Consider the following 18,463-nt stretch of genomic DNA (forward strand, 5'->3'; position numbering starts at 1 on the left):
AGTTCACGAGGAAAGGCTGGAACGAGTTAAACAATTTTACTTGTATTTCCATGTGGTTCCTGAACCCACAAGTAACAGTTTAGGAGATGTGTGGTTGAGTATAAACCCATCGAGGGTTGTTCATAACGAAACCAAAAGCCTCCGTTGTTTTGCTTTCCAAAAAGTTGAGTTTCCCGTTCGCCATTCAAACCAGCCATTGCCCAAGCTGACGGTAGCAATCTACACCATCGAAAAAAAAAACCGACAATCGCGTTCGTGTGTACAGACTCCGTGCCCGCTACACGAAGGCAATTCAAACCCAAACTCAAAATCCAACATCGGGTGAAACACCATGTTCAGGCTCGGTATTTTCTTCAGTTCTTCACCGCGATCACAATCGCGAGAACGATGAGCACCACGACTAGCGTAAGGAGCGCCATGAGCTTGACATTCTTCCACCACATCTTCCTCTTCAGGCCGCGGCTGCGGACGCGGAACTCGCGGGCGCTACCGCCGAGACGGTCAGTCTTGTCGACGAGCAGATCAATGCGCTCGCCCCTCTCGAGCAAACCCTCGATATTGCGCGTCATAATGCCCCTGACGTCGTCAATCTCGCGCTGGACGTTGGAGATGGCATCGTCCTTGCCGCCGCTCGTGGTGCCGTAGTCAACCATGAATTTCTTGAGCTGGCCATTGTAGCTGGCAGCGCCGTAGTTGGGGAGTTCGGCATAGTCGGTGGTCTCGGCGGGGAACTGCTCGAGGAAGCGGCGTCGGATCTCAAAGAGAAAGCCAAAGGGGATGCGGCGACCCAGCGAGGCGTCGGCGATGACGAGGAAGGTGAGGCCGCCGGCGGATGGGTGGTCCGGGTGATCGGAAGGCGCCTCTGCGATGTAGTGAATGTGGTGCGAGCCGTGGGTGTAGGTGAGCTTCTGGGGGGTGTTGTGCTCGATCTTGGGCAGGATGACAGAGGCGAGGGAGGAGGTTTGCGACGAGGCCGATGTCGTGCATTCGCTGAGGATGGTGGTGTTGTGCGCTATGCACGAGCTGTAGGACGGCGACGTGTCAGTTGCGTCTGCAGTGGGGTGAGAGTGAGACGGGAATGTCATTGTAGTCTTCTTACAAGAGCAACGGGGTAATGGGCGTCGATGAGGAAGCCATGATGATGGGTATTGGGTTGTGTAAAGGATCCAAGGAGCCTATCTTGGGATTCTTTTGATTCTTTTCGACAACGCCCGCAGGTGGATAGGTAACGATATTCGAGATGCGACGGCGGGTTGAGTAAGAGTACGTAGGTAGGTAGCCAGATCGGAAGTCGGCGTGATGGGCGCTGTCGCAGAATGCAGCGTGGGAACCTGGGGACCTGGATGCGTGATGACGACGTGGACGGTGCAATCGGAGGCAAAGGCGCTTGGCCGGAGTGGAGCGACCCACGCCCGTCTGCCCAGGACGAATCAGGGGCCATGGCGATAAGGATGCAGACCTCTTATCGGCTCCCAAAATTTCCCAGTCCCTTAAAAAGTAAGGTAACCTCCGCGCTCTCCCAAAGCACCAGTGCATGACTACGGAAGGTGGGTAAATCAGCCAACTTTGCCATTGACACGAACAGACATGTTCTTTGCATGCTGTTAGCCATGGTTTGTTGCGCAGAAAGCCACCCATCATGAGACCAGTTTTGCGAGCCACGAAGCTCTGCGCGGCGGCGACACGCCTTGCGCCGGGCCATGGCTTTGCAACATCCTCCCCGGCCGCCTACCAGGTACGCAGCAGCTTCTCCATTCCGCTTCAAAATCATGGACACATTCTGACCATTACATGTGATAGGCGACACGCTCGAGAGATTCTACCAAATACTCACCCCCCGACCGCGCAAAATCCAAATACGATGTCTTCAGGACAATGATTCTCACTCAGTTCAACGTCGTCATCGAGAACATGGGGCGATGGGCAGAGACGAACACCGAGTACCGTAACTTTGGCATTCGGAGCGAGTATGGTCTCAACAATGAGATTAGTCTCTTCCGCGATACCATACAGAAAGCGATACAGATGGCCAACAAGGGCGCTACGTTGCGCAAGGAGAACCCGTTATTCTGGTCCCTACGAAACGCCTTCATCCGTGGCGACGTCAAGGGCCTGACGTCGGAGCTGCGTTATTCGTTCCAGAGCTTTATGTTGCGGTCAAAACTATCAAACTCGACGACGCGGCAGAAGAAGTTGGCTGATTTGCGGTTTCCAATGGAGTGGTTCCCTGCCACACGAGCCATGCAGCGCACAATTCACCTGCACGTCGGACCGACAAACTCTGGAAAGACTTATAGGGCGTTACAGGCACTAATGAACTCCAAATCCGGCATATATGGAGGGCCCCTTCGTCTCCTGGCCCACGAGATATACTCTCGATTCCAGGCCAAGGGGAAGGCCTGCGCCATGATCACGGGCGAGGAGCAGCGCATACCAGATGCGGATAACTACTTCATCAGCTGCACCGTTGAGATGACGCCTCTAAACCGAATGGTTGATGTGGCAGTTATAGACGAGATCCAGATGATCGGCCACAATGAGCGAGGGTGGGCGTGGACACAGGCTTTCCTTGGCGTCATGGCGAAGGAGGTTCACCTTTGTGGTGAAGAGCGGGTCGTCGACCTCATCAAGTCAATTTGCGCGAGCATCGGCGACAAGTGCATTGTCCACAGGTACCAAAGGCTGAGTCCATTGCAAACGATGAAGAAGAGTCTTGGCAACAATCTCGCCAACCTGGAAAAGGGCGACGCCGTTGTGGCATTCACGCGCGTCAACCTGCACGGTCTAAAGAATGCCATCGAAGAGAAAACCGGCCGTCGGTGCGCAATCGTCTACGGTTCGCTGCCACCCGAGACTCGAGCGCAACAAGCGGCTCTGTTCAACGATCCCGACAATGATTACGATTTCTTGGTTGCTAGTGATGCCATCGGCATGGGCCTGAACTTGGAGATCAAGCGCGTCATCTTCGAAACTTCGACGAAGCACGACGGCACTCAACATCGTATCCTGACAACGTCCGAGGTCAAGCAGATTGGCGGCAGAGCAGGAAGATATAAGACAGCTCGACAGGCGGCTACTACAGAAACTGATGGCAATGACCATGTCGAGGAGAAGAAGATGGGCTACGTCACGACACTCGCCGATGAAGATTTACCCGCGATTGCGAAGGCGTTCAATACCGACGCTGAGCCGCTCGAGGCTGCAGCCATCCAGGCACCATCGTTCATCATCGAACAGTTCGCCGAATACTTCCCTCCAGATACGCCCCTCAGCTTCATCCTCCTGCGATTGCGCGAACTCGCACCCGTCTCGGAGCGCTTTACGGTCTATGTTCCAGAAATCAGCATCCAGATCGCAGACACTATTCAGGAGTTCCCCATGACGATCCAAGACCGCATCACCCTTCTCCACGCCCCGATTACGCTTCGGCAGGCTGGGCATACGGAGATTGCAAGGGCCATTGCCAAGTGCATCTCCACGAGGAGCGACGGTGCCCTGTACGATATTCAGCCCATCCAGTTGGAGCTGCTTGACGCCACGCTTGAAGACTTCAACAACCAGGGTAGGCGATACCTGCACGCTATCGAGTCCCTGCACGCGGCCCTCACCCTTTATCTGTGGGTGAGCTACCGCTTCCCCCACATATTTACGAGCCAGGCGCTGGCGTTCCACGTCAAGGACGCCGTCGAGGAGAAGATTGAGTTCTACCTCGAGAACAACGCCGTCTTCGACCCCGATGTACACGGCAAGATCCGCGAAAAACGACGCAAGGCGGCGCTTGCGAAGGAAATGGAGGTGGAGCTGCTCAAGCTCCAAGAAGACGAAAGGAATGCAGAGGAGCTGGCTAGTCGTACGCCTTCTGACGACGACTCTGTCGATGACGACCAGAGCTCTGCGGGGCTTGAGGAGCCTCTGGTGGCGGATGAGAGAGACTATGAAGGGCTGGAAGAGAAGCCCAGACATGAGTCTGTCGCTTAGCTGCGACAGTCTCGGGTTGAAGACTGACTAGAAGAAGCCTTTGAGGCTTTGTCGGATGTTAAAAAAAAAAATTGGATCCTAGTTGCATCTAGTTGTACAATAGCCTGGAGGCATAGGAATAGTCGGGCACATCGCAAGGCGCGAGAACGCATAGGGAGCCTAGGTCGGGGGCATGTATACTATAACACGGACATCACAAAAGGAGTAGGGACAGGGTACACTCCAGACGGTATCGCAAGGTTCAAGATAGAGATTATAGGATAAAAAAAAACCTCTCACGTCCTATCAAGAGGACTGAAAATGTTACATGCGGCAAAAACCATGGATAAGGTGACGGGATGATGAGGTCTTCTGGGGCTGAGGTCCACGGGTGTCGGTTTACCCCAAGCTCTAACGAGCACCCCGCATTTATTTCAGGCTCACCTCCGGGACCCCTACCGGTTACCTCACCGACCCCACCATGTTTCCCAGCGACTTTGGAGGGGCAAAGTGACATGGCAGCTTTACCTTGGCTTGCTGGCTTGCAACTCCAACTGGCGCGCGCCCTTCATCCTACATCACCTCACTCCGACTACCCACCTAGAAAAGCCAAGCAACGCTCTTCGAATTTCTGACACAACCCTCATCCCGCACAAATAGTACACAAGCAAACAAACAACAGAGCAAGACATCGAAAGATATGTCATTAAGCAACCCCGACCCCGCCGCCGCCGCCCCGGCCTTCATCCCCCTCGAGGCGAACCCAGAGCTCATGACCTCCCTCCTCCACAAGCTAGGCCTCTCGCCGGCGCTCCAGATCCACGACGTCTATTCCCTGACCGACCCCGACATGCTCTCCTTTGTCCCGCGCCCCGCCCTCGCCGTCCTGCTCGTCTTCCCCGTCAGCGCCGCCTACGAGAGCCACCGCCTCGCCGAGGACGCCCTGCTGGACGAGTACAAGGGCAAGGGTCCACAGGAGCCCGTCCTGTGGTTCCGGCAGACGATCCGCAATGCCTGCGGTCTCATGGGCTTGTTGCATGCCGTCGCTAATGGGCCTGCGAGGGAGTATATCCGTACGTTGTGCCCACCTTCTCCCCCTCCCCGCCCCCCAAACCCTCCGTTCTCTGTCCCAACATGACTTGGTCGAATTTTGCCATCATTTTCTAACGATGAGTGCCTCAAACACAACAGAGAAGCCTTCAGATCTCAACACCCTGATCGAGAACGCCGAAACCCTGGAACCCTCCTCCCGCGCCCAGCTCCTGGAGAAGACGCCCGCGCTCGCCACGGCGCACCGCGAGGCCGCGTCGCAGGGCGCGACCGAGGCGCCCGAGGCCTCGGACGACGTGGACCTTCACTACGTCTGCTTTGTGCGCGGGGACGACGGCACGCTGTGGGAGCTCGATGGGCGGCGCAAGGGGCCGCTGAACCGAGGGCAGCTCGATTCCGGGGAGGACGTGCTGAGCGAGAAGGCGCTCACATGGGGCCCGCGCAAGTTTCTTGAGAGGGAGGGCGCGGATTTGCGGTTTAGTGCTGTTGCGTTGGCTGGGTCTCTTGATTGAGAGGGCCGGTTATGGGGTTTCGTTACGTACGATGTTATCTTTTCTGAATGAAAAAGAACGTTTTTTGGCGTTTGGGTCAGGGGACTGACTGTAGCTATTTGAAACCAACACTGAGTACTGCAAGGAATAATCAGGGAAAAAGGTTCAGCTTTTGCTGTATTTGGAAATTGACTAGGGGGAAGGCTACTTGTTACATAGGTGCAACTCTAAGACCGTATTCACCACGGACTCCACAGTTAATCTACCGACTATTCTATCGACCATTTGACTTCCAAAGTTGCGCTGGCTGATCTTGCGACTCGGGCTTTCTCCATAATTGACCGGTAATTTTCCTCTCCTCGTCCCTCGCAGGGACGCAGGGGGTACTGTTCGGATCCTGAAGATCGAAGTCGAGCAGGGCGACATCCTTTCGAATACCCGACTTGTCATCAAAGCCTAGGTATTCGCAATGTCGGTATTAGTCTCGCAAGAAGTGATACCCAAAAGACAGCCTACTTACCGGTGGTTGCAACAATTTCTTTGAACTCGGTTGACGACTTCCTATGAGCCTGGGTACCCGTATCAGGACCACTGGCAAACTCAAAGTCCATGTGAAGAACTTCAGAAGGAATCGAGGCGAACTCCGTCTGTGATTTTCTGTGAGAACCGGTGACGGTGCCGTATGAAGTGGGTATGGCCTGTGTTCTTACAGCCGCTGATACGGATTGGGACTTGGCTTCGGCGGGCGGCAAGCTGTCCTCCGAGGCGAGATCCAGCCAAGTTCCCGGCATTTGCTCTCCGTAGTTATGATCATTGGGTGTCTCGGGTGTCCGTGCTTGCGAGACACGATCTCCAGTCAGGCTGATATACTTGCAAGGCGCACAGTCCTCGTTGTTGGGCGTGGCGGAAGGCTTGCCAACGGAAGAAGGGTAAGGTTTACTGCTGAGCGCAGGGTTCTTTCTTGTATCTTCGATGATGGGAGAGCCGTCGTGCTCAGTGAAGAAGGGGATCTAGCCCTGGTTGTTGCCAGCCTTTTGAGGCTGGTAAGAATCTTGGGAGTTTGACATAGTGTCCGGACGACAGCTGGATGGGAGAAATATAGTTGATTAATAGGCAGTTGTTTCGAGAGCCCAGCTAGGGCAAAATGGAGTTAGGAAAGCGTAGTCTAAGTTATCAGTTGAAGTTTTTCAGGAGCGAGACGTTCACTGGTTCTAATGGCAGTAGTTTTGGGCTAAAAAGTCGCGGGTGTGATATGAAGACGGAATGGTTGTGAATGGGTGAGGTTTGGTGTAGCCGTAGAAAGTTCTCCCAAAGCTTGGGTCCCTTCCTGTCGGGCTTAACTTGGATCACAGAAGGCTCGGGTTGCATTGCTCCTTGAGATTGATTCATAGACGTTGCGAAGAAGGTGCGCCCCCTTGTCAACGTCAGACACAAACCTTAATCAGTAGGTCATCACCACGAATCATGGTGGTGGAGCTGTGTTTCCCTCCTTTCTGTCGATTCAATCATGCGCGGGCTATGGCTCCGCTGGAATTTCTGCCCCTATCTAATTTGGCATGGTACTTATGTCGAAATTGTCAATCCAGCCATCCCATCGTCGCAATCGTCATAGGGCTCTGATGTTTATCTCAAAGCTAGCATACCTATAATGTCAGAACTTAGATACTCAAGAAATCGACGATTGTTCTAAGAAGTCTGCAGCCGGAATCTACGCGCTGTCATCAACCCCCGCCTGTTCGAGCTAGTCCCGCATGAAAGGGGCCCCCGTTAACGCTTCAAGTCTATCAACTCGTGGAACCTATCCTGATAAGACCCTGGGCAAAGCCCCAAGCCAATGACTAGTGGCATGAGGTGTATGAATCTGTAACCAATGTCCTCGCCGAGACTCACTTCCCCTGAAGAACTCAAAAATGGTCTTCGAAGAATCAGGTATAGTGCGTTTAATTTGACAACGGCAGCCGGAAATGAGGCGTCACCATCGACACTTGTCTGAGGTAGTTAAAAATTTAGCAAGACGTGATGAATACTTAGATTAAACACATATACGTCTTGCCTTGAACAGTGGTTCGAGGAGTTCATCTGGGGACTTGCAGCCATGGACCGCAGTATACTCGGGCCGTCGTATATGCAGTGCCAATGCCATCGAACAACGTCTGTTTCATCTGGAAGCTTGTGTCCTCTCTTCTTCGCGAACAACTTCTGTGCCGAAGACGCTCCCCAAGCCTCGAAGGATCGGACGGGCCGGGGGAACACCACCACCTGCAGTTTGACGTGCCCCGCTCGGACCTCGGACGCTGCAGTGTTCAACGTTCGGGCGTCGAAGGACCATGGGGTACCGTCCGAGCGGCCCCGGCGGCCGATGTGCTTGAATCTGGAGGGTTGCGACGGACTGCGGGTGTCCCACCACGAGGGGAATGGGCAGACCAGACGGCGTCTCGTAGTGCCATCGACCTTGCTCTTCCTGGACCCCTCATTTTGTGAACGCGAGGGGTGAGGAAGATCCCTTTCCCTGAACGGTCTACCCCGCCGTCGTTCGAGTGCGGCCGTAAGTTAGGAAATCAGACCATGATTGATGCTGGTATGGAAAAGCAAGTTGAACGGTTCCAGGATGCTGCTTTTGGAACGGCTTTGCCGCATAACAAGAAGCCTTCGGATTTTTGGTCGCATCTTTGAAGCTTCGCCCACTGAAAGCCCGGATCTGAGACGGAAGGCCTACGATGGCGAGATTCGGGGCAATTGGAAGAAAAACGCCAGAGCTATCCATAGAAACCACCACGGTCCACGTGGTGGCTGATCACCGCTAGAAGGCTAGCCGGATCGCACGGTATGAAACGCAGAAAACTTGCCCGTATCCAGCAAACAACGACTCTGCGGGTACAAGCTAGAGGATTTCCCCCTGAGTTGAGGCGTTTGCCGTTCGCCGGTATGCAACAAGGTAGATTAAGGTGCCCAGCTTGTCCTTCCGGTATGAGAAAATGAACAAGGGGACAGTCGGAAATGGAAGATTGGAAAGATGCACATTTTTGTCCGTTGGCGCGCCAAGCAGCAGATTGCGGCAGTCCCGGTGATCGCTATTGCCCACTGCAGTGTCGGTAAACATCATGCATCCGGCCGCAAAATTTGACGGTGGGTGTTTTTTGTCACATTCCGGGACGCAGCTGGAAGTTGACGTGTCGATGCTTTGACATGATGATGCTCACAACATTTTGGTTCCCGGCTGATTCGTGGAAATCGATCCTCGCAGAGGGAGAAGCAACGACTAGCGATGGAAAAGAAACAACGGCTGCTGCGAGGCGTCCAGAACATCTCATCCAATGCAACTGACTAAGCAGATTGTGGGTTGTACGGTACCTGCGTTACTATACTGGACTCAGAGTACCTAGCAAGGTGGTTCGCCAACTCCTTCCTGTGATACCACGGAAACCATCAATGCCAACAATATCAACGGGCTTGTTCAGATCTCCCACAGACACCACACCTAGCGATGATTCTCGAGCCAATGCCGCGAAATTATTGCGCAGGTCCCCAGAATAGAGTCATTCCCGACCATCTCGTTCGCTGTCCACTTAGCTGGGACCGGCAAGCCGCACACCGCACTGAGATGACAGACCCTGCAATGCTTGAGCACTACCGCAACTAGCGCCGGAGTCTTGATGCTATTCTAGCATGTGGCGACCTGAGCAACCATTCGCATGATATCTTGATCGACTCGGCCGTACTCCCTTGCCTTACCTTATCGTTACCTTGTTGATTTACTGGACCTGGAGCAATTCGACATGGCACGCCAGCATACAAAATCCACGATTGACTTTTGGATGCATCATTTCAGTTCCATAGAATCGCGGCCAACGCATCCGAGGTACGGCAGGGGCGAATCCCTGGGTGATCTGCTACCGCCCGCCTCCAATCAGCAGGGGAGCAGTACATGTGTCTCGCACAAACCGGAGGCAAGGGACCCTCCTCCATGATCCATTCTGGGCCAGGCAAGGCATCACCATGGGAGGTATGCAAGCAAGATGGACACAATGCAAGATGCAGGCGAATGATGCTTCAAACAGATGAGCGAAGAAAAGTGTCGTCAACATGGTTCGATGGACGCCGTTTGGCGGGACAACGCCTGCGTTGCTGTCACGGTCGACGATTACGACTGCAAACACCCAACCATCCAACTAACCGTTTGCGCCGTTGACCACCCGGCTCGGGACTCCAAACATCGCGTCCACTGCGACAGAATTCCATTTCCAAGACCAACCGAGCAAAGCCACACGCTACCCACTGGCATTGTCCAACAGGAATTCTTTGACTTTGTTCCTGGGACATACTAACACGGCTAGTCTTGAAACCAGTCAGTCAGCTGGTGCTGCCAATAAAAGCAACTAGCAAATGGGCTTCTTTCCAACCCTCGTCGAATGCTTTTTCTCCGAAGCGGCACTAAGTACGACGTCTAACCCCTGAACCTTGTACCATGTTTCCTTTTCTCTTGGATCGGCAGAGTGACCATCATCGTGGAGGCGCATCGTCGTCTTTCGGAACAGATCCATGCTTGTTTGCGACTGCAACAGATCCGATGAATACCTGGAACAAGCGTCAGGACGACAATCAACGTCGAAATTAGGTACAACAACGGATACATTGGTACCAGCAGGCCGAAAGACACCCAGCGTGGATGTACACTTTGGCTTCCGTTCCAGCAACAATGGTGCTTTGGGCGCCCAGGAAAATTACTCCCCAGAGGCCCAAAAGTCTGGGACGGGACTTTCTTCGACTTGCACTCGAGCCGGACAGTCACAATATCGGCCGGAGGTCCTGAGATACTACCGAAAACTAGACCATGAGACTGGCTTGAAAGCTATCTCGTGCTGTTCACACCTTTGTTGTTACTGTTGCACGGGCCGCGGTCCATCCCATCCCCTCCCATCCGACCATCTATCCGTCTGCTTACCTATTTTCGAAACTTTGATGCGCCATTTCATCCGAGCAGCGAGTCTTGTCACTACCACACCACCAGCCAGCCTATTCTAAGCCCATATCTTCTGTCGATGGGGAAGTTCGTCTCCTATCTGAGTTGAGAAGAAGGCAACGGACCTTTTCAAGTGACGGATTGTGGACGGGCAGAAACCCCGTCGCCCTGTCTGTTCTTTAAGAACGTAATCGAATGTCTCGATACCTTCCTGACCTTTGACGGGAGTCATGGTTTTCCCCCCTGATGTGCTACATCTCCCATACAACTCGGAGCAGCCACGCTCGGGTACATGGGTATCGCATCGTTTGACTGCACGAAGCCTTCGACCTGGGCGCAAAACTCGGTCTAGCGCAGACTATTTCCTCCTCATTCGCTCCGCTCCGCCATGTGTATGCACGCACTTCAGCCTTAGCACCCTTACACGACTCGTCGCGTCGCATTGTTCCTCCTTTTCTTTTTCCTTAGTCCACATGGAATCTGACGCTACGTAGCCCACCCGCTCGGCTTTTAGACTCCCCTTCCCCCTTCAACCCGTTCCCCCTTCCTTCTTTTCGCAATCATCTGTCCCATCATCTTCTCACATTGTAAACACACATACGACGAGGCCTCGGTCTCTCGGCACTCACCTGTCTTCTAGGCGTCGGCTTCCGACTTCAACATCACTTGGACTGCGAGGCATCACCTCATCAGCCTGTTGGCAGTCAACAGTGTGTTTGTATTATACAGTCGCCCTATGGAGGGCGATAAGCTGCGGCAATGGGCTTCTTGAAATTCTTCTCGTCCAAAAAGTCGTCTGACAAGACCTCAAGCGGAATCAAGGTGCAGGCATACGATGCTACGACTGCTTCTCTTCCCCCACTTCTAGGTAATATTGACCCAAAATTGGCCGGCTTTGCAACTTGAACTTACACAAATTTCTAGGTACATACCCGGTTGCTGGCAATGGACCAACAAATGTGTTTGAAGGCCTCCAGCGATCTCACCACAAGATGAGCGAAACCAACTTATCTCTCGCAGCTGGCTCTGAAGCTTCAGCCCCAGCACCGCCAGTTTTACGATTCCGCGATTCCAGCGTCGAACGTCCAAGTTCTGCTCCAGGTAGCGCCGTGCCTAACTACTCGCCGTCCCCGTCCGGTCGCTGGGAAAGAGAGTCATCAAGGGGTCCGCCATTATCCTTCAGAAAACCACGAATTGGTTCACTTATATCGACAACATCGGGTCTATCTCCCACCCCAAAGCGAAGCACCAATTCACCAGTAATACCGTTCGAAGGAGATCCGTTTCGCCCGCCAACGGCCCCTTTCACACACAACCGGCACATTTCTATGCAAAGCACAAGAGCAGCTGCTGTCAGAGGCTTCATCGATCTCCTCGACGCACAGTCCGAGATTAAGCCTTCTGGATTTCAGAGTCGGGTGAAAGCATCGGGTGCAAGAGATTACGGGGAAGATGTCGCTGACCGGAACATTGGCGTCAATGGTGTAGACCTTCAGTCAGACAAGGTCCAGGCATTCTACGCGACAAACGGTGGCAGTCCACGGGATCGACACAATGACGCGTTTGCGGCTCCAGCGAGGACCCAATTCGGAGACAAAGAACAAACGTTTAAGCCTCCCCGGCGCCAAGATTCCCTGGACAATGAGGCTCGCACCAAGTCTTTGACATCGGCGAGTCTCAGTCAGGTGCCATTCCAAATTAACAAGTTCAACCCCGAGAGCTCCCTGAACCGCGCGCCAATCATGGAGTCTGTTTCAGAGACGATCCGCGGCCGTCGAAGGCAGTCGCTGGGCGCCTACATTCCTACAACGCCATCGAATCCGGTGGCGGGTAGAGCCCTGAGCCTCCGAAGATCGACAACAGATACCTCTGGCTCCCCAAACGCTAGGCAGCACAAGAGGCGATCTACTCTGGGCGGCGAAGCGCCGTTGAATGAATTAGGCATTTTCACGGCTTCTAGCGGTGGGCCTAATGATTCGTCGTTATCGTCAAAGGCGATCCAGAAGCCAATGTACTTGGTTAAGCACAATTATTCGTTGCCGGTCCAGCAACGGCCAAAGACTGCGTCAGGTCTTGTCGATACTGAATCATACCAGGCGGTGAGGCCGCCATCCCGCGGAGGGTCAGTAGCCAGTCCCACATTCTCCTCCCCAACCCAGAAGTCACCATCCAAACGGCATACCCTTTCCGCGATAGGCGTCGCATCTACGCGCCCTACCGAGTGGCCGCGGAATGCGAAGCCCGACGGAGGGAGCGGCACAAGAGGATGGGTCGGCCGAGTTGAGGTTGAGAGCTTTGTTGATTCTGCGGATGTGTCCCCACCGGCGCCTTCACCTCGTTAGTGTTTACCGTCGATTTCCTACCGTATCTGTCGTCCACTTGGGAAGAATTTCTGCTAACTTGACTGTCATGGCAGATGTGATGAGAAGTGGCCACTCGTGGCGTGAAACCCAGGATGATTCTTATCAGCGGTCCAAGAGTAATGGGACGCCTTTTGGGAAGGGGAAATTGGACGAGATTTACGAACATGTGCCGATGCGCACAAGTAGTCTGCGGCATTGCTCAGTTTCGTCAGCGACGCCAACGATATCGAGTACCAGCTCCTTCCATCGCCCTCATTCTAGACACACCACGACGACAACCGTCGATCTGGCTACAAAGTCGTCGTTCATCAACGACAGCTGCAGCTCGTTGCATAGTGGAACAGGTGATCACGCGTCATTCTGCACAGCGCTGGAGAGCGCCTTGCCCTCGCCAACGGACCCGGCAGTACCTAGAGACGCATTCAACATTGATGACTACTTGTCTTCAGACGACGACATTGACGCCGACTCGTTTATTACTACACGAAAACGTGATTCGTCGCAGAGCGGCGGCCACGAGGAAGGGCTCCTTTTCAGTGATGAAGGGTACGGTGAAGGGGGTCTGCAGTTACCAGGACTCTTTGATAGCTTGTCGAACGTTCCAGACCCCGACACTACGTCGCCAGAGCGTTTTGGCCACAAGTATTCACTCAGTAACCCAGGCGGGCGTCTAGACCGGCGGTTATCCCTGGACCCGAGAATCGAAACACCGATTTCTCCTCTTGGAAATGATGATGACGAGGATGAGGACGATTATCTCTATGACATCCCTACGCGTTCAGACTTGGCCCTCGGTCTTCGGGGGACTCGTAGGATCTCGGCGCTGGGTACCATGTATCAGAGCATCGAGGAAGAAAAGGATGAGAAAGTTGATGTACGGGCCGCCGTCCGACTTCGAAAGGAAGACAAGGCGCGGCAGCGGGCCCTGGCTAGGTTCAGTCAGGTGCAGTTCAAGAGAATGTCCCACGTGGAGGGGAAGCAGGGCAGCAGTGAATGAAAGGGAGGCCAGTGCATAATCTCCTCGTCCTTTATAGCATGGACAGGGGTTCCAAGGGAGAAGGGAAGGCGCAGCGCTGGCTTTGCAAATGTTATCGAGGAGTTTTGGGCTATACCCAGGGTGGAGCTTGGGGACCTCGGAAGGAAAGGGGGCAAATGGTCTTTGGTCGGGATATAGAAATTGGGGCCCCCCCCTCGGCTTGAGGAATCTTCTTGGAGGCCGTCACGAATCACGTCTGCTCTTTTCGCCGTTTGATAGAACAATATGATACCATATCTTATTCGTACTGCACTTGATTCCAACGTCTTCGTTCGTCATGCCTGCCCAACCGTTTTGAGATTATGAGTACTATTTTTTGATTCTGTTCACATGGCAAATACTGGCAAATGGCCTGCATAGATCTGAAATGATGCAGTGACCTTTTCTAGCTTTTTCTTAGACCTGGCAAAACATGGAAGGTATCTCGTGACAAGGAAGCCTATTTCCCACTAATCAACTCTATACCGCTTCCAGGGCTAATTTACGAGAAAATAAACATGCCGTTATGCACCCCATCGTCACCACCGCCGCCGCCGCCACCACCGCCATCACCGCCGCCTCCCAGAAATGCACTCCAGTCCATCTCCGCCAGCTGCTCGTCGCACCACATCGACATGTCCATACCGCTGTCCGTGGTGGCCGAGGGCGTGCGGATGGCGGAGCCGGCGCCGGAGCCTTCGAGCTCGGCGGTGACGGCCTCGTAGAGAGCGCCGATGATGTCGGGGGTGCGGTCCGAGGCGCGCATCCACGGGCGCATTTCGGCAAAGAGCTCGAGGGCTTTTGCGAGGCTTGCGCACCATGATTGTAGGATGGTGTTGTTCTCGGGGGAGTTGGCGGTCGCTGCTGTTGGTAATATTGCCAAGTTTGCTGTTGCTTGTGATGGGATTGCGGTTGGCGCGGGTGCTGGTGGTGGTGGGTATTGTTGCTGCTGCTGCTGCTGCTGCTGCTGCTGCTGCTGCTGCTGTTGTTGCTGTTGCTGTTGCTGCTGCTTGCGAACGATGTTTCGTAAATGTGCCTCGATGGCTATGGAGAGTATGGGAACCATGCAAGCTTGGAAAAGGTACCATGCCGAGTTCCAGACATGGACACGGTTGGGTGTCCAGTAGAGGGTGATTGCATCGATGGCCTCCATGGCAACGGAGCGGCAGGTCTCGACGAGGGCGAGCTCGTCGGAAGAAGGCCCCGTCACAGCCGAGATGGCGGTGGCGCCGCGTCTGAGGGTATGGTCTTGGGCGAGATAGAGGAGGAAGCTTCGGGATAGGATTAGGCGGACATTTAGGTAGCGATTTCGCATGAACTCGCGTGCTTCCGTCAGGCGAGGTGGAGAGTTTGATGGGTTCTTTAGGTAGTCGGGGAGGGAGTCGTGCCACTCCACCAGCTCGCGGTCAAAAGCCATAGCTTCGTGGGCGGACAGACGCGCGGGTTGCGCAAAACGGTGCTGGATCCTGTCGCAGATGTGGCAGAATAGACAGCTTGCCCGCAGGGAAGCTGCTACGTGGTCGTCGGGGAATAGAGGCGTGGGTAAGAGGGTGTCCATGGTACTGCTATCCCATCGGCCGCACGTTGGGCGGCCGAGGGTCATGCTCGCCCACGTGTCGAGGCAGAAAAGGCTCCACCAAGTCCGTCTGCGCGTCTCGGCGCGTGAGATGTAGGTCCCGTGCTCCGTGACGCTCTCTGCGGGCTCGGCGGCGCGGCTGCGGGCGGGTTCCCGGTGTAATCCCAGGGCTATTGCGACGCGGTGAGCAGCACCGAGGACAGCATATGCCATGTTGGGTGAGTTTCGGTAGTGCAGGTAGTAGCCCCCGAGAAGGCAGAGAGCTTGTAGGCTCTCCATGTTGCCAGAGCCTAAGGAATCTAGGTCGAGGTGGGCGCGGGCCTCCTTGTAGTATTGGACGTGGAGAGAGTCGCTGCCGGAGGCGATGGAGCCCAAGGTGAAAACCATGTTGAGGAGGGCCAGCCAGGATCCATCGATACGGTTTCCTGCTGAGAGGTTACGTCTGAAGTCGTCTTCATTAAGAATCGGGGTTACTGAATGGATGTGATCAAAGTAGAAGTCAATGCAGCGCTGTTCCCGGAGAGGGTTCAAGCCTGTGCCCGGGGTGACGAGAGACAAGGATGGAAGCAGCTGGGATTGATAATGGAGATCGTTCCACGCCTTTGCTCTCTGAGCAGTATGATCTTTGGCAGCGGGGCAAAGACGGAATACTGCCCTGAGAACGGCGCTCATGGATGTCGCGCCAAGATAAGAGCGGCGGTGTTGGTCTGTTGCGAGACTTACGGCGTTGATGTCGTCGCTGGAGCCCAGAGTCGCCGGCTGTTGGGCGGGCTCATCCCAACGTCTGTCATTTGCAGCCTCCCCATTCTCAGAAACCTGCGCGGAGCCATCGGAGCCGTCATCGTCGTCATCGTCATCAGCAGCTGAGACGCCAACTGGTGATGGGTCCGCATGCAGAGCGGTGGAGCGCAAAACAAAGAGAGACTCCCGCGGCAGCAGGGCGAGCAACTCTGCTCGACTTTTGCCTACCAGATCGTCGACGGGTACATCAGGGAAGAGTTCCTGCAGCACACTGGACTGGGCCCGGAGCTGCTCCGAAGTCTTTTCAAGAGTACTGGGGTGAATATCAGCCTGAGTGGTCCTGCGGAAAAAAGAAGCAGCGGGTTTTGACGAGGGGGCAAGAGTATGTACCTCCTGCTGACGGCATGTCGTCTGCTCCGCTGCCTGTACTCGCATGAGTCTGCGACCTTGTAGTACTGGCAGCTGGCGCAAGGATGTCCACCATCGCACTTGACCTTGCGTCTCGTGCATTCCTGGCATGAGCGGTTGACCTTTCGTGAGGTTATTGGGGAGCTCACACCCGAGCCCGGGGGACTGCGGCGACTGTCAAAGGAGTGGAACATGGTCGGCCGACCCGTGACTGTCGTGGTTGTCGTCGGCATTTACACGGCCCTCGGCACGGCGAAAGACCCAATTGAGCGGGAGACATTTGGGGAGGGACATGCGGAGGGTCGGGGATTTGGAGGAGCGGGCCTGGAGGAGTAATATGTGGGTTGAAGGAGAGGAGGGGGTTGACTTGCATTTTTGAGGAGAAGCAAGACGTCAAAGGAGCGACGCGGGGAAGTTCGACGATGGCCTGTGATGAACATGGGGGAAGGCACCCGATTGTGGGGTTAGCGGTTTGGAGTCGGGACGAGGTACTTACCTCGAGGTACCTGTCTTACCTTAACCTTGGTAACTTTGGTATACTAGGTAGGTACTATAGGTAGTACTCCGTAGTACTCCGTGGTACTCCGCAAGGCACTAACTGGGAACAAGAGTGGTCCCGTGGTTCCTTTCGGCAAGGAGTCGAGAACACCCGACCCAGCGGCCTGGACCGGATCGCCCATTTTTGACACTTGATCGCAAAAGGACAATTGGCTGCCTGAGCGACCACCTACCAAACCAAGGTAGCTATCAATACTAAAAATGCTTCGTATTTTACTCAAGGTAGGTATCTACCTCGTGAAGATTTTCATCACCTTCCCATTCTGATAACCCTGGGCAGTCAGGCGTTAATGGTCAAACATAAACTCAAACCTTGGGCATGGTTTCCAGGCACCGAGTATTTGCCTTTGGTCCGACTCTACGATATCCGGCGAGGGATTAGCTCACGACGTGTTCCACTTATCCCGGCCCGATCATCTCCAGCCCGTCAAAGCGAAGGCCCCCAGATCTCCTCCAACCTCTTGAATAAAACACTGGGACATTAAATGTCAACGTAGGGATCCGTCTAGGCAACAAACACTCGAGCACTGTCTGTACGATCTCTCCCTGTAATGAGACCGTCAATGTCCCCTCTACTTTCAGCCCCATGGTCTCGTTTGCGAACTTAGGTAGGGCTGAACACCCCACGTCAAGAAAGACATGTTCTTCTTGCGACCCGTGGAATCCGTGCAGTTTGCAACGTTGCTCACGGCTTCCCCGATACTTTTCCAGCCTGATTACTGAACGAGCTCACAGGGTCAGTCAGTTTCTCGCTAACAAGTTTGGTCTCATTACGGGGAGAGAACCTTCGAATACATACTCTCTTGGTCTTCCCTAATACTGTGAATCGTCTTCATGAAGCAACTGTATCATTCAATATCGCCGAAAACGATGCAGCAATCAACAGAAATGCTTTATGAAGTCTAGTCATCTGTAGGCCAGGGAAATAGCTACCGGTGTATCTCGTGTAGCACAGTCCGATAGAGGTTCCTGAACAGAGTAAACGAGAAACAGATCGAACAAAGCCTAATCTCCTTGCCGAAGGCCTCACTCTCAGGCGTGAGGCTGCTCCTTGCGCCGACGGCATGTATTTTTGGCCCTCCCGTCTATATCAATCGCCGGCGGGCAGTCCAGAGTTAGCCCATACACACGGCAATGACCATGGTGGAAAGCTCCCAAGAGATTCAAAACGCAGAAGTGAAAGAACGCCTGCGGCGTTCCAATGGCCCCTCCTTACACGTCCAAGGCGCGCGCGGCAGATTGATCATCGGTGGGGCTCGTCATCAAGGAGCATATTATGTGCCAGGGGGAAACTGCCGGTCAAAGACCGATTGTAATATGTGATGAGCAGTGGGGTCGTTTCTC

At 54.3% G+C, this 18,463-nt stretch overlaps 6 protein-coding genes across 6 annotated transcripts; 3 read left to right on the forward strand and 3 right to left on the reverse strand.

Moving 5' to 3' along the window:
* Window positions 1-353: 353 nt before the first annotated feature.
* Window positions 354-1,137, reverse strand: CORC01_11389 (synaptobrevin; the record flags this gene model as incomplete). Its single annotated transcript, XM_022623013.1, has 2 exons — window positions 354-1,023; window positions 1,100-1,137. 2 exons carry the CDS (start codon window positions 1,135-1,137, stop codon window positions 354-356), a joined length of 708 nt encoding a protein of 235 aa, XP_022470486.1.
* A 502-nt stretch (window positions 1,138-1,639) lies between these two features.
* On the forward strand, window positions 1,640-3,978 carry CORC01_11390 (uncharacterized protein; the record flags this gene model as incomplete). The annotated part of the gene is made up of 2 exons (XM_022623014.1): window positions 1,640-1,735; window positions 1,801-3,978. 2 exons carry the CDS (start codon window positions 1,640-1,642, stop codon window positions 3,976-3,978), a joined length of 2,274 nt encoding a protein of 757 aa, XP_022470487.1.
* A 679-nt stretch (window positions 3,979-4,657) lies between these two features.
* Window positions 4,658-5,519, forward strand: CORC01_11391 (ubiquitin carboxyl-terminal hydrolase, family 1; the record flags this gene model as incomplete). The annotated part of the gene is made up of 2 exons (XM_022623015.1): window positions 4,658-5,030; window positions 5,149-5,519. The coding sequence occupies 2 exons, from the start codon at window positions 4,658-4,660 to the stop codon at window positions 5,517-5,519; spliced, it is 744 nt and encodes a 247-aa protein (XP_022470488.1).
* Window positions 5,520-5,772: 253 nt separating this feature from the next.
* On the reverse strand, window positions 5,773-6,964 carry CORC01_11392 (uncharacterized protein; the record flags this gene model as incomplete). The annotated part of the gene is made up of 3 exons (XM_022623016.1): window positions 5,773-5,954; window positions 6,019-6,508; window positions 6,935-6,964. The coding sequence occupies 3 exons, from the start codon at window positions 6,962-6,964 to the stop codon at window positions 5,773-5,775; spliced, it is 702 nt and encodes a 233-aa protein (XP_022470489.1).
* Window positions 6,965-11,786: 4,822 nt separating this feature from the next.
* On the forward strand, window positions 11,787-13,818 carry CORC01_11393 (uncharacterized protein; the record flags this gene model as incomplete). The annotated part of the gene is made up of 2 exons (XM_022623017.1): window positions 11,787-12,795; window positions 12,875-13,818. The coding sequence occupies 2 exons, from the start codon at window positions 11,787-11,789 to the stop codon at window positions 13,816-13,818; spliced, it is 1,953 nt and encodes a 650-aa protein (XP_022470490.1).
* A 520-nt stretch (window positions 13,819-14,338) lies between these two features.
* CORC01_11394 (fungal specific transcription factor domain-containing protein) lies at window positions 14,339-16,794 on the reverse strand (the record flags this gene model as incomplete). The annotated part of the gene is made up of 2 exons (XM_022623018.1): window positions 14,339-16,466; window positions 16,544-16,794. 2 exons carry the CDS (start codon window positions 16,792-16,794, stop codon window positions 14,339-14,341), a joined length of 2,379 nt encoding a protein of 792 aa, XP_022470491.1.
* Between the last annotated feature and the right edge of the window lie 1,669 nt (window positions 16,795-18,463).

The sequence above is a fragment of the Colletotrichum orchidophilum genome (assembly GCF_001831195.1).
Source record: "Colletotrichum orchidophilum strain IMI 309357 chromosome Unknown Scaffold_123.1, whole genome shotgun sequence".
In the NCBI taxonomy this organism is placed as follows: Eukaryota; Fungi; Ascomycota; class Sordariomycetes; order Glomerellales; family Glomerellaceae; genus Colletotrichum; species Colletotrichum orchidophilum.